General features: G+C 59.9%; 1 protein-coding gene across 2 annotated transcripts; it reads left to right on the top strand.

Annotated features, from left to right (window-relative positions):
• Positions 1 to 1,588: 1,588 nt before the first annotated feature.
• Positions 1,589 to 5,245, top strand: KLF17 (KLF transcription factor 17). 2 transcript variants are annotated; one of them, XM_084211397.1, is made up of 3 exons: positions 1,589 to 1,838; positions 2,081 to 3,056; positions 3,853 to 5,245. In XM_084211397.1, the coding sequence occupies exons 1-3, from the start codon at positions 1,713 to 1,715 to the stop codon at positions 4,026 to 4,028; spliced, it is 1,278 nt and encodes a 425-aa protein (XP_084067523.1). In that variant the 5' UTR covers positions 1,589 to 1,712; the 3' UTR covers positions 4,029 to 5,245. The 2 variants fall into 2 exon arrangements, with proteins under 2 accessions (XP_084067523.1, XP_084067524.1); XM_084211398.1 differs by having other exon boundaries at positions 1,589 to 1,805; positions 3,853 to 5,235.
• The last annotated feature ends 5,085 nt before the right edge of the window (positions 5,246 to 10,330 follow it).

Raw genomic sequence — 10,330 nt, 5'->3', positions numbered from 1 at the left:
TCACCCAATAGGTGCCATTAATAAACCTGCTGCCTTGCCAGCAGACAAGCAGATGGGGCCCAGGCAGCAGCCCAACATGTGCTCTGGAAACCAGGGCAGGGATTCTTGGTAAAAGGGGGAAGATCTGAATTGTTGTTGTTACACTGGATTGCTGAAATAATTTATTGCAATGCTCCACCCTTATAATTAAAGCACAGTGATGAAAGCAACTGGTAGAGTAGCTTTGGATTCAGAAGCGGCATGTGCATGCGGTGTGTGTGCACACCTCACCTTTGGTGTTTATATTTGTTTTTTTTTAAATTGACTCCTTGCTTCTGAATAGAGCAGGCAAGAGCCTCAGTTCTTAGAAAGGTATCTGGAGATGGACAGCTCCAGAAAGCAGGGAGACAGGCTCCAAGAGATAAGGGACATTGCTTCTTGAGCGCAACAGCAGCAGGGCCATTCCTGGTACTGGTTGGATGGGGGCCAAATGGAGAAGATCTTGCTGTGGGACGGACAGGGAGGCAGAGAGCCCCTGGGGAGGCCTGCCCAGTGCCCTGGGTCTCTGCACCATCATCCAACTAGCTAGAATAGGGTGGGTGACTTGAGTGTCTCCTGCAAAGCAGGATAACTTGCTGTCCTTGTGTCCCCTGCCACGGGAAGCCTTCAGGACGACAGCGCTGTCCCAGGGGCTGCTCAGGATGGACAAGGTGGGACAGCTGGCCCATGTACCCCTGTGCCAGGGCGGTCGGAGACTCAGCCACAGCACTGGTCCCTAGGGAGGACAGACAAACGTGTTGCGGGGGCTGTGGGGCGAGATGAGGCGATGCCGGCAGGGTGCCAGCCCCCGACAGGGCCGACGAGCAGTTATCTCGGCTCGCACACGCACCCTGCACGCAGCCAGATGCGAGCTGGTACGCTCTGTGCTGCTGATTGCCTCACCGACAGCAGCGGCGCGGGAGGACGCGGCTTCACGGGTGCGCTTACATGAAACGAATCGCGTGGGGGTGTGGGGGCACCGCGGCTATCTGGTTCATCTCCTGTGGTGGCACAAGCACCCCTTTTTGGGACTGCACCTTCGCTCGCTGACGCGCTCGGTGACCCCCGCGGCGAGTGTAGTGCCCGGCACAGTGGCTGAAATGCTTTTACCTGTACTCCCGCGCCAGATCTCTCCGGCACTCTCTGCCTCCACACAGGGTGCCTGTGACAGAGCCATTGCCCCTGCCCCACTCGGGACAGGGTGCCGGGGAACCTCTGCCACCTACAGCCCCCCTGCCCGCTCGTAATGTGGGCAAGCCTTAAGGGCGCCGCTGCCCCATTCACGGCGCGGGCAGGATTCTGGCCACCGCGATCCAGAAGAGCACTCTTGTCTCTTCTCCCCCGTGGGACAGTGACGCAGAGCAGGGCAAAGCGGGACGCGGAGACCCCGCCGCTCTGCCCCGTCCCGCGCGGGCTCCGAACGCGGTCGGAGCAGCGGCAACCGCCGACCCCCGCCCGCCGGGGCAGCCCCGCCGGAGGGGGCGTGGCTCGGGCCACAACAGAGCCAATGGCAAACGGCGGCGGTGAATATCAATGCCGGTCGGACCAATCGGGGCGCAGCCATGCTGTTAACAGCTTAGGGGCGCGGGGCGGCGCAGAGCAGCGCTGCTGCCACGGGGAGCGGAGCGGTGCCGGGCTCCGCGCACCGCGCTCCCCTAGCCCGCCCCGGCCCCGCTGCCTCGGCCCGGCTCGCCATGGCGGCGGCCGTGGACGAGAGCGCCCTGCCCTCCATCTCCACTTTCGCCAACTTGATGCCGCTAGAGGAGCGGCCGGCCGACATGCTCCACGTAAGCACCTGGCACCTGGGAGAGGGTGGCAAGGTGGGTACGGGACAGAGCGTTCCGGGCTGGGGCTCAGCCCGGCCAGAGAGTGGGGGGCGGGCCGCCTTCTCGCCGTCGGAGGGCGCCCCGAAGGTGGCGCAGCGCAGCCAGAGTGGTGCCGACCCGTCGGACGGGTTGGGGGGAGCCGCCGCCCCGAGCGGGAGGCGCGGGCCGCGGTGTTGGGGCGGCGGGTGCCGCCGCAACCGTCTCCCCGCCGGTCCTGACGCTTCCTTTTCCCGCAGAGGATGCTACAGCAGGATGGCCCCGCTGCTGTCAAGCGGGAGGAGGACGACTTGGGCAAGTTCGTGGACTTGGACTTCATCCTGGCGCACACCAGCAGTGGCGGGCAGGGGCCGACCGGCCCCAACTACCCCCTGCCCGAGACCCCCGAGAGCTGTGGCACCACTTACGACAGCGATGGCTCGTACTCCACGCCGGGCAAGTTCCCGGCGCCTTACCCCGAGGGCCAGGGCCACAGCTACGTGGCTGAGCTGCTCACTCCGGACCTGCCCGGCCACTACGACCTGCAGCGGAGGGAGTACACGGAGCTGCGGGTGCCCGGCGGCCCCCACCACCACCCTCACCCCCATCACCACCCGCCCCTCCACCCAGCCCTAGCCCGCCCACTGCCCGTGGACCCCGCGCAGTCCTTCGGGCCCCGCATCAAGAAGGAGCAGCCGGAGGAGCGCGCCTGCATGCTGGGGATGTCTGCCGCCGAGTACCTGGGACCGGGCGGCGGCGAGCACAAGCCACGCGTAGCGCCGGGTCCCGGGCCGGGACCGGTGCCGGGGCCGCCGCTGCCTTATCCGGGCTTCCCCCACGGCCGCTTGGGGCCCCCCGAGGAGCCTCTGCCTGGCGCCGATCCCCACCTCTTGGCCGAGCTGCCGCCCCACTACGCCGTGGCCCCGCACCGCTATGCGCCCCACTTCGCCCCCCAGCCGCCACCGCAGTTTCATGGACATTTCAGTGTTTTCAGGGAGCCCCTGAAGGGGCCGGGCCCGGGCCCGGCGGGGCTGCCTGGGCTGCTGGTCACGCCGCCCAACTCCCCGGTGCTGGAGTACTTCCCGACCGGGGCTCCCCCCGAGGACTGCAAGCCCAAGCGCGGCCGCCGCTCTTGGGCGCGCAAGCGAACGGCCACGCACAACTGTGAATACCCGGGCTGCGGCAAGACCTACACCAAGAGCTCCCACCTCAAGGCGCACATGCGGACCCACACGGGTAAGGGCGCGCCGGGGCGGGGACAAGCACGGAGGGTCCCGGGTGCGGGTACCACGGCGCGTGGTGAGACCCCCGAGCGTGGTTCCGGGGCTGTGAAGGGGCGTCGCGGGAGGTGACACCGCGGGTAGGGGGGCGTGTCGCGTGGGGAAGACCCCTGCGGTATGTCAGGGAGTGCACGGTGGGTCCCCGTGGTGGGGCTGTGTGAGGGCACCCAGAGAGAGCCCATGTGGAGGCGTTCTGCATGTAGGGCAGGGGGCAATGGGGATCGCTCCCAGGTGCTCAGAAGGACCCCCGTGGTGGTGCTGGGCAGGGACGCGTAAGGACCTAGGCATGTAGCGAGACCACTCTTGTGGCACCTCCGGTTGCTGGTTTTGGGGCCCGGAGTTGCCTGAGGCGGTTGGACTTAAAAACATGGAGAAACCCTCCGCTTGGGCAAGGGACAAGCACAATAGGGAGACAGACTGGGGGTTGTATGGTGAGACCCTCTGGCCGAGCTGGGACAGGGCACATGGTGTCAGCCCACAGCAGGGATGAGTGGGGGACCCCCCGCAGTTTAAAGTGAAGCAGCGGCACATAGGAGGGGTTCTGTAATGGGGCGGAGATGCCCAGAAAACAGACCTTTGCATATGGGGAAGGGCAGAAAAATGGGGGACAGAAGAGGAAAGTTGGGCAGGCAGAGGTGCACAATGGGCCTCCTATCTCTTTGAAAAGCGGGTGCTGGGTAGGGTAGGACATAACTGAAGGCACAGGGAGGATGGGAACCTACAAGCCCACTGACACCCCCTCTCCTCTGCAGGCGAGAAGCCCTACCACTGCACCTGGGAAGGATGTGGCTGGAAATTTGCCCGCTCCGATGAGCTGACCCGCCACTACCGCAAGCACACAGGGCACCGGCCGTTCCAGTGCCACCTCTGCGAGCGGGCTTTCTCCCGCTCAGACCACCTCGCTCTCCACATGAAGCGGCACATGTGAGCAGTGGCTGCGGCCGGACTCGATGTCCCCGGAGCCACCTCACGGTGTAAATAGTGTCGGGCCATGGATGGCGGTGGGGAGCAGCCTGGCCGCCTAGCCCCCTCCGCTTGTAGTTGATAACTAGTTTTCTCCTCCTGCTCCTCTGAGAGCTGGCCCGGCCAAGTGGTGGGGAAGGGCTGCTTTGGGGATGTATGTGGGGAGCAAAACTGCAAGAAGCATCTGCCCAGTCATCACCACTCAGCTCCCCATGCCTGGAGGGTTCCCCCCAGCCAGGTACCCAGTGAGTGGGGGAGCTGGTGTATAAGGGATCTGTCCCAGAACTCGTGGCTTGTATTTGGTATCAGCTTAACCTTCTTCCCCCAGATTCTGGCACCCCCCTAGCTCTAGGGGCTGTGGTGGCTGACTGGCTGCTTTTTGGCTGGAGAGCCATGCCAGCTGGGCACGTTGGTTGTGGTGCTGGGAAATGGGTTGCTGGTTGTCTCGGTTGTGATCATCAGAACAAACCTCCTGACCCAAAGCCCAGGGTGGATGGGGCGAGGGTGGGATTTGATTGGATCGTGGCTATAGGTTTGCAGGTGTTGGCAGCACAGCGTCACCTTACACAGAGGACAGGGATGCTCCTGTCACCAGCCTGGGACCCCCCTGGCCATTCCCAGTTTTCCACTTAAGAGCCTAAAATGTCTCTCCTGGCTCTTGTCTGCTTTATTTTGTCTTGTTCTTCCCCTCAGGATGACACCAGGTACTGCTGCAGCTGCCTTCCCCATGCTGCTTTTTAAAATTTAGTATGTAAAGGACAGTGAGTCCAGCTATGAATGCCCAGGTCTCTGCTATACTTGAAATTTTTGTAGGGGGGGGGGACAAAAAAGAAAGCTCAAAAGAAAATGAGTCTTTTTATGTGCAGCTTCTGCAAAGCAAGTTGTAAATTAAACAAAGCAGTAATATATAATGTTTCTGGGTTTTTTAATATATTTTCTTCCAGCTGGGAACACAGATGAGTCTCAGCTTTGGGAAGTGCACTGTTCCCGTCTGTGTATATTGTTAATTAACATTTCTCTGCTTGGGCACGTTAGGTCTCTTGCACTCTGAAATGTTACTTTTCTTTATATGCAAACTGTTGAAATATTGTGATCTGCTGTATAATAAATAAACAAGATGTAAACATGAAAGAGCCAGGAGAGTTTACTTTAAAGGTTTCTTCTAAGAGGAGAGGGTGAGGCTGAGCTTGTTTGTCAGTAAATATTTACATCGATGTTCATTTCTGCTTAAGTTAGCTGCGGAGGATCGATGGGGAACGCCCAAGCCTCGGCATCTGAGTAGCATCTCCTGTGCAACAGCTCTTGAGTCACCTCACTTCCCTGTGCCTCAGTTTCCCTAATCTGCAGATGGGGCAATTGCGGCACTGGGATGGTGTGACTGGTCCTGCGGTGAGTCATCTCCAAGGAGAATGGCAGCCGAAACTCAACTGAGAGCCTTGCTGGTCCTGAATTCTTCCTGAGCAGTCCTGTCCCACTGTGCCTCACAGTGGGAGCTCTGCAGTACTGGCCTTGTGGTCACAACCAGCAGGGAAGTTGGTGTCAGCTGGCTGGTCCTGGCTGCTGTCTGCTGTCCTCCTGGGGATGGCCTGGCAGCTTGGCGGGGTTCAGGTGCTGAGGTTTCCCTGCGTTAATAGGTGGTGACTCAGCACAAGCATGCTGGCAGGTCCTGGAGCTCAGCAAGCAGGTCTGGCTCCATCCCTCCCTCCCTCCCACAGCTGATTACCTGTGATGCACGAATCCCTCTGAAGGCAGGAACTTGTCCAGACCTGACACCATGCTGGCAGTGCAGGGAGCACACAAGCAGTTTGATGCCCTGGCCCAGGGTGGTGGTGGCAGTGGCTGCCTCCTCTTGCCCATCTCTGCTACCCCCAGTGGCTGGTCAGGGCTGGAGGGTGCCCTGGGGCTGCTTCCTGCAAGGGGAAGTGGGATGTAGCTGGGCTGATCCCACTCTTTCCCACTCAGATGGGAATGGCAGAGCTGGTCTGATGTTCCCCTGAGGTGTGGCTAATATTTTGGTGTTGGGCTCTTTGTTCTGGGACCGGCACCCACACTTGTGATCTGCCCTTGAGCAGGTACAAAAGCATGGGTTATTCCAGGCAGGGTGGCAACAGCGTGGGACATTATATTCTGCTTGTAGACCTGAGATCAGGACCGTGGGGCTGCATCCACAGGTGTCACAGATCCATCAGGCTCAATCACTTGTCCTTTCCACTGCTGTCTCCACCCTCTGCTTGCCCCACTTTCTGAGAGGTGCTTGTGCAGGGGTGACTGTGCTGGGACACATGTGGCCTGTGATGAGGTACTGGAGATGTCTTGTTCCTGGGACCACCAGAACCCAAGGACAAGGCTACAATGCCAGGGGATATCTGGGGCAAAACTTCTGCCTCTTCCCTGGAAACTTGTTCAAACTGTCACATGGAGGGAGAGGGAAAGGTGTGGGCTGTTTGAATTAGCGATGAGTCAGGCTGGCAAAGCCAGATGGGGAGAGTGCGTGCCTGCGTGTTTGTGTGCGTATAAGTAATCTCTGGCTTTGTGTTTTTATTATGATTATTATTTTTATTTCCAGGGGAACGATGAATTTCTCCAACCATCCTGTCCCACTGGAAAGGCTGGCTCTGCTGTCCTGTCCTCCCTAAGCATCCTGGGAGCTGGAGTGACGGTTCACGGCTGTTTTGAGGTTCAGCTCTGAGATCAGAGCACAAACCAGTTCTTTCTCGCCTTTCATCATTGCTGTGCCAGGGCAGGAGTGAGGTCCGGCTCTGCTGCCACTGCCTACACGGGGAGGCGAGAGCAGGGGAAGGTGCTTTGGCTCCTCCAAACAAAGCTGCTCCGGGTTTGCTCCCCTGTGCCTGGGGCAAGGCACTCCCTCAGGCACATAATGGGGCATGGCAGTCAAATGGACCAGCGCGGCTGGGAATCTCCTCATGGCTGGAGAGGAGTGGCTGTAGTGGAAAAGACAATTACGGTTAATTTGTTGTTAATAAAAAACACCCTCTTCCAATTGCCTGGGCCAAGACACACTCTCCATTGGAGGAGGGAGGCCAGTCCTGTCCCCACCAAAACCTGCCCTGCAAAGTGATGAGGGCAGCAAGAAAACACCTTTGGCAGCATGGAGGAAGGCACGGCTGGGGTGCAATCCCTGTGGTGGGTGCACCTGCAGTCAGCTGGAGAACCCTAAGCTAGGCCAGGTCTCCCTCCCTTCCTTTTCCACCATGGTCACTTCCTGTCAAAAAGGACCCTGGGAACTGTGCAGAGCTCCCTGAAACTTCTGTAACTCTTAAGCCCCATGGTTTCAGGGTACAGCTGACCTGGTCCAATGAGGAGGCAAGGGAGTAAAGGAAGGAGCAAGGTATGGAGAAACACCTCCCAGCAGAAGTTTGAGTCATGGCCACAGTATGGCCTGGACCTTCCAGTTGGAGCAAGGCTCTGGGGTCTTCAGAGCTTGAGAAGGGTGAAAGAGAAGCTTGAATGGGTTTCTGTTGTCTGGGGGGTCATTCCCATGACCCGGCTCATGGGAATTCCCCCATGCTACAGCCAGCAGGTCCCACAGCTGGTCTGGGATTGTTGATCCATAGGGAGAAGGAATGTTGCAGATTTGAGGGTTCCTTATCTAGGGCTTGACCTTTGGGATGCTGTGGTCCATGGGGACAGCATAGAGCTGGGGAGGGAACAAGAGTGCTGTGGGTGGGATGCAGCCTGGGTGCTCCAGGGTGGGAGGATAATTTGGGGGTGCTTGGACAGGCGGGCACAGACCATTCCTCACCATGAGGCCAGAGCTTGGGTGTCCCACTGGAGGAGCAGTGGGAAGTGCCCCATCCCTGCCATGGGGGGAAGGTCCAGCAGCCCGTCCCCGTGTCCGTGCTGCTTGGGGTGGGCCAGGTGCCACGATAACGGGGCTATGGCTGTCACCGCACCCTTAGGAAACATTTGGCTTCAGGCACCTGAACCCACGGGGAAGCGATAACTCCCGGCGCCCTTGCCCTGCCTGGACCCACACCTGGCGCTGTTGTGCCTTAGTCACACACCGAGAGTTTTTCCACTGCCGGGCCCCAGATAACCTTCTCCTGCCCCACTGGCCACAGTGTTTGCACTTGTCCTCCTCCGCTGGTGCCAGGCTGGGAGACACACACCCTGAGCCCTGGTCAGAAGGCACGCACACCTCTGGCCTGGGGCCACCTTTGGTCATGCCTGGCAGCCAGGGCAGGGGTAAAGGGCCTGAGGTGCATCCTTGCCCAGGTGGGTGAGGAGCTGTCCTGGAGGGAGCCTTCTTGCCAGGGCTAAATCTGGGGGCACATCTCTCCCCCTGTTGCTTGGTGGCAGATTGCCCAGGTTTGGTACCCCGGACATCCCTGGTATCCAGGACAGCTGGAGGTGGGTGATGGTGTTGCAGTGAAAGGACACAGAAGCACTGGGCTCCCCGTCATTGCGGGCTTTCCCTGATTCCCTGCTTTCCCTCGATACTCCCTGTGCCCTGGCGAGGCAGGACCCTGGTGGTCAGATCTGGGCACAGTCCCAGTACAGGACTCTCAATGACGGACCCGGTATGTGACTCAGCCTTCCAGCCTTCCCCTTTGCTCTGTGCTAGCTTTGGGATGCAGTGGCCATTAACAGTAACTCCAGGCCAGAAACAATAACTGCAGGCCCCCCTGAAGCAGTGCTAATTGCTCTGCTGATGAGCCCATTAGCAGAAGCACCCGGCTAAAGTGTTTCATCTGCAGGTCCATACAGTTCCAGGTGGGACACAGCTCCCGAGGCTCACAGAGGTGTGGGGGAGGCAGGCCAGCAAGTGGGAGATATAATCAAAAAACAGCGCTGAATGGCCCCATCTGTCTCAAGGATTTATTTTTGGAACGGGTTTTTGTTTTCTTTAAGTGCCGTTTTAACAGGATGAACGACTGCGAACAATCCAACAATCCATGGCAAAAGTAGAGGCCCCTTTTTTGGTCTTACAAAGCTCTCCGTAAAGCCGCAGTTCCAGGCTTGCCGAGACTGCAAAAGTTGGGAAAGCCTTGTCTCCTTCTGCGAGCCCACCTTGGGGGAGTGTGAACCCCAGTTCGAGGCCAGCTGTGGCAAGAGAGCAAGGAAATGTGCTAGAAATTATTAGCAATGTCCACACACACTGATGGGGGAGGACTTGGGTAGATGAGGCAGAGCTGAGAGCAAATAGGGCCGGCAAAACCTCAGGAACAGCTCTGTCCTGGTAGGAAGGGTGCTACAAGCCATTCCTGGTAGTGTGGAAAGGCGTAGAAAAGGGATTAAATTATTTCTGGGGACAACAGATGGTACTCTGGGGGCGTCACTAGTTCCCATTGTGACACACGGGCATTGTTTGGGCCCTGGTACAGAGGTGATGTGCCAATACTCGTGGGAAGGGCTCACCAGCCGGATGGGAATGGTGGTAACTTCAGCACGGCCTGGCTGGCATTGAGGGATTCTGTGCAAGAGCAAGATGGGTTCAGCTCATCCCAGGGCTGCAAGGAGAAGAGACGCCCCTCTCCTGGGGTGGCCGGCAGGTCCCAGTGTATCTCTGTGCCCTGTGCAGAAACCATCTGCTCCAGGCGAACCCCTGCCAGGCAGCCGTGCCCTGCCTTGATCTCCCTCAGGAAGGTGATTTCCCCAAGTCCCTCCTGGCCCCAAACCACTGTTTTCTCCCCTTTCGTTGTTCCCACAGGGAAGAGGAAACAGGACAGTCTTATTAATAAAACTCTCCCTCCGGGCTGCCTCGTGTGAGCGCCGTGGCTCTGGAGCATAGAGCATGAGGGCGAGGAGCGCATGCTACGGCACACGAAGCCAGGCCGAGCAGCCCGAGTGTGCCGCGAGCTGCGGCTGGCACCGGGCTGGCTCCTGGCATGGTTGGCACGGGGCTGGCTCCCGGCACGACTGGCGGGGAGAACGGGACCGGGCAAAGCCGCCGGCGAGCGCCTCGGGAAAAGAGACGGGAAAACTCCTGAAGAGCTCTGCGGAAAACTAGGCTCAGCTCCGGGACCCCGGGAGGGTAGTGACCCATCTCAGAGTCCCCGAGGGAACGGGGTTGCGGCAGCTGGGGGCACGGCGAGCGCGACAAGAGCGTTCGCGGCGCCCCCTCCCCGCCGCGCGGGCCGGGCTCGGAGGCACCGGTCGGGCGCGGCGGTGCTGCCACCTCCTGGCCCGGGAGCGAGCTGCGCCTGCGGCGGGCTGTGCGCCCTGAGCGGGGCGAAGGGTGCCGGGACCCGGCTGGGGCTGGGCGCCGCCGCGGCCCCGCGGGGAAAGCGGCGTCGGCGGCCTCAG

This window comes from Fringilla coelebs (assembly GCF_963513975.1).
Source record: "Fringilla coelebs genome assembly, chromosome: 9".
NCBI classification, from domain to species: Eukaryota; Metazoa; Chordata; class Aves; order Passeriformes; family Fringillidae; genus Fringilla; species Fringilla coelebs.
The sequence above is the reverse complement of the archived record's forward strand: the minus strand, read 5'-3'. Positions and strand labels throughout refer to the sequence as shown.

Bases quoted from the DNA above. Each gene is read 5' to 3' on its own strand.
- KLF17 (XM_084211397.1), top strand. From the start codon at position 1,713: ATGGCGGCGGCCGTGGACGAGAGCGCCCTGCCCTCCATCTCCACTTTC. The intron at 1,839-2,080 runs GTGGGTACGGGA...CTTTTCCCGCAG, and splicing joins ACCTGGGAGAGGGTGGCAAG to AGGATGCTACAGCAGGATGG. The intron at 3,057-3,852 runs GTAAGGGCGCGC...TCTCCTCTGCAG, and splicing joins GCACATGCGGACCCACACGG to GCGAGAAGCCCTACCACTGC.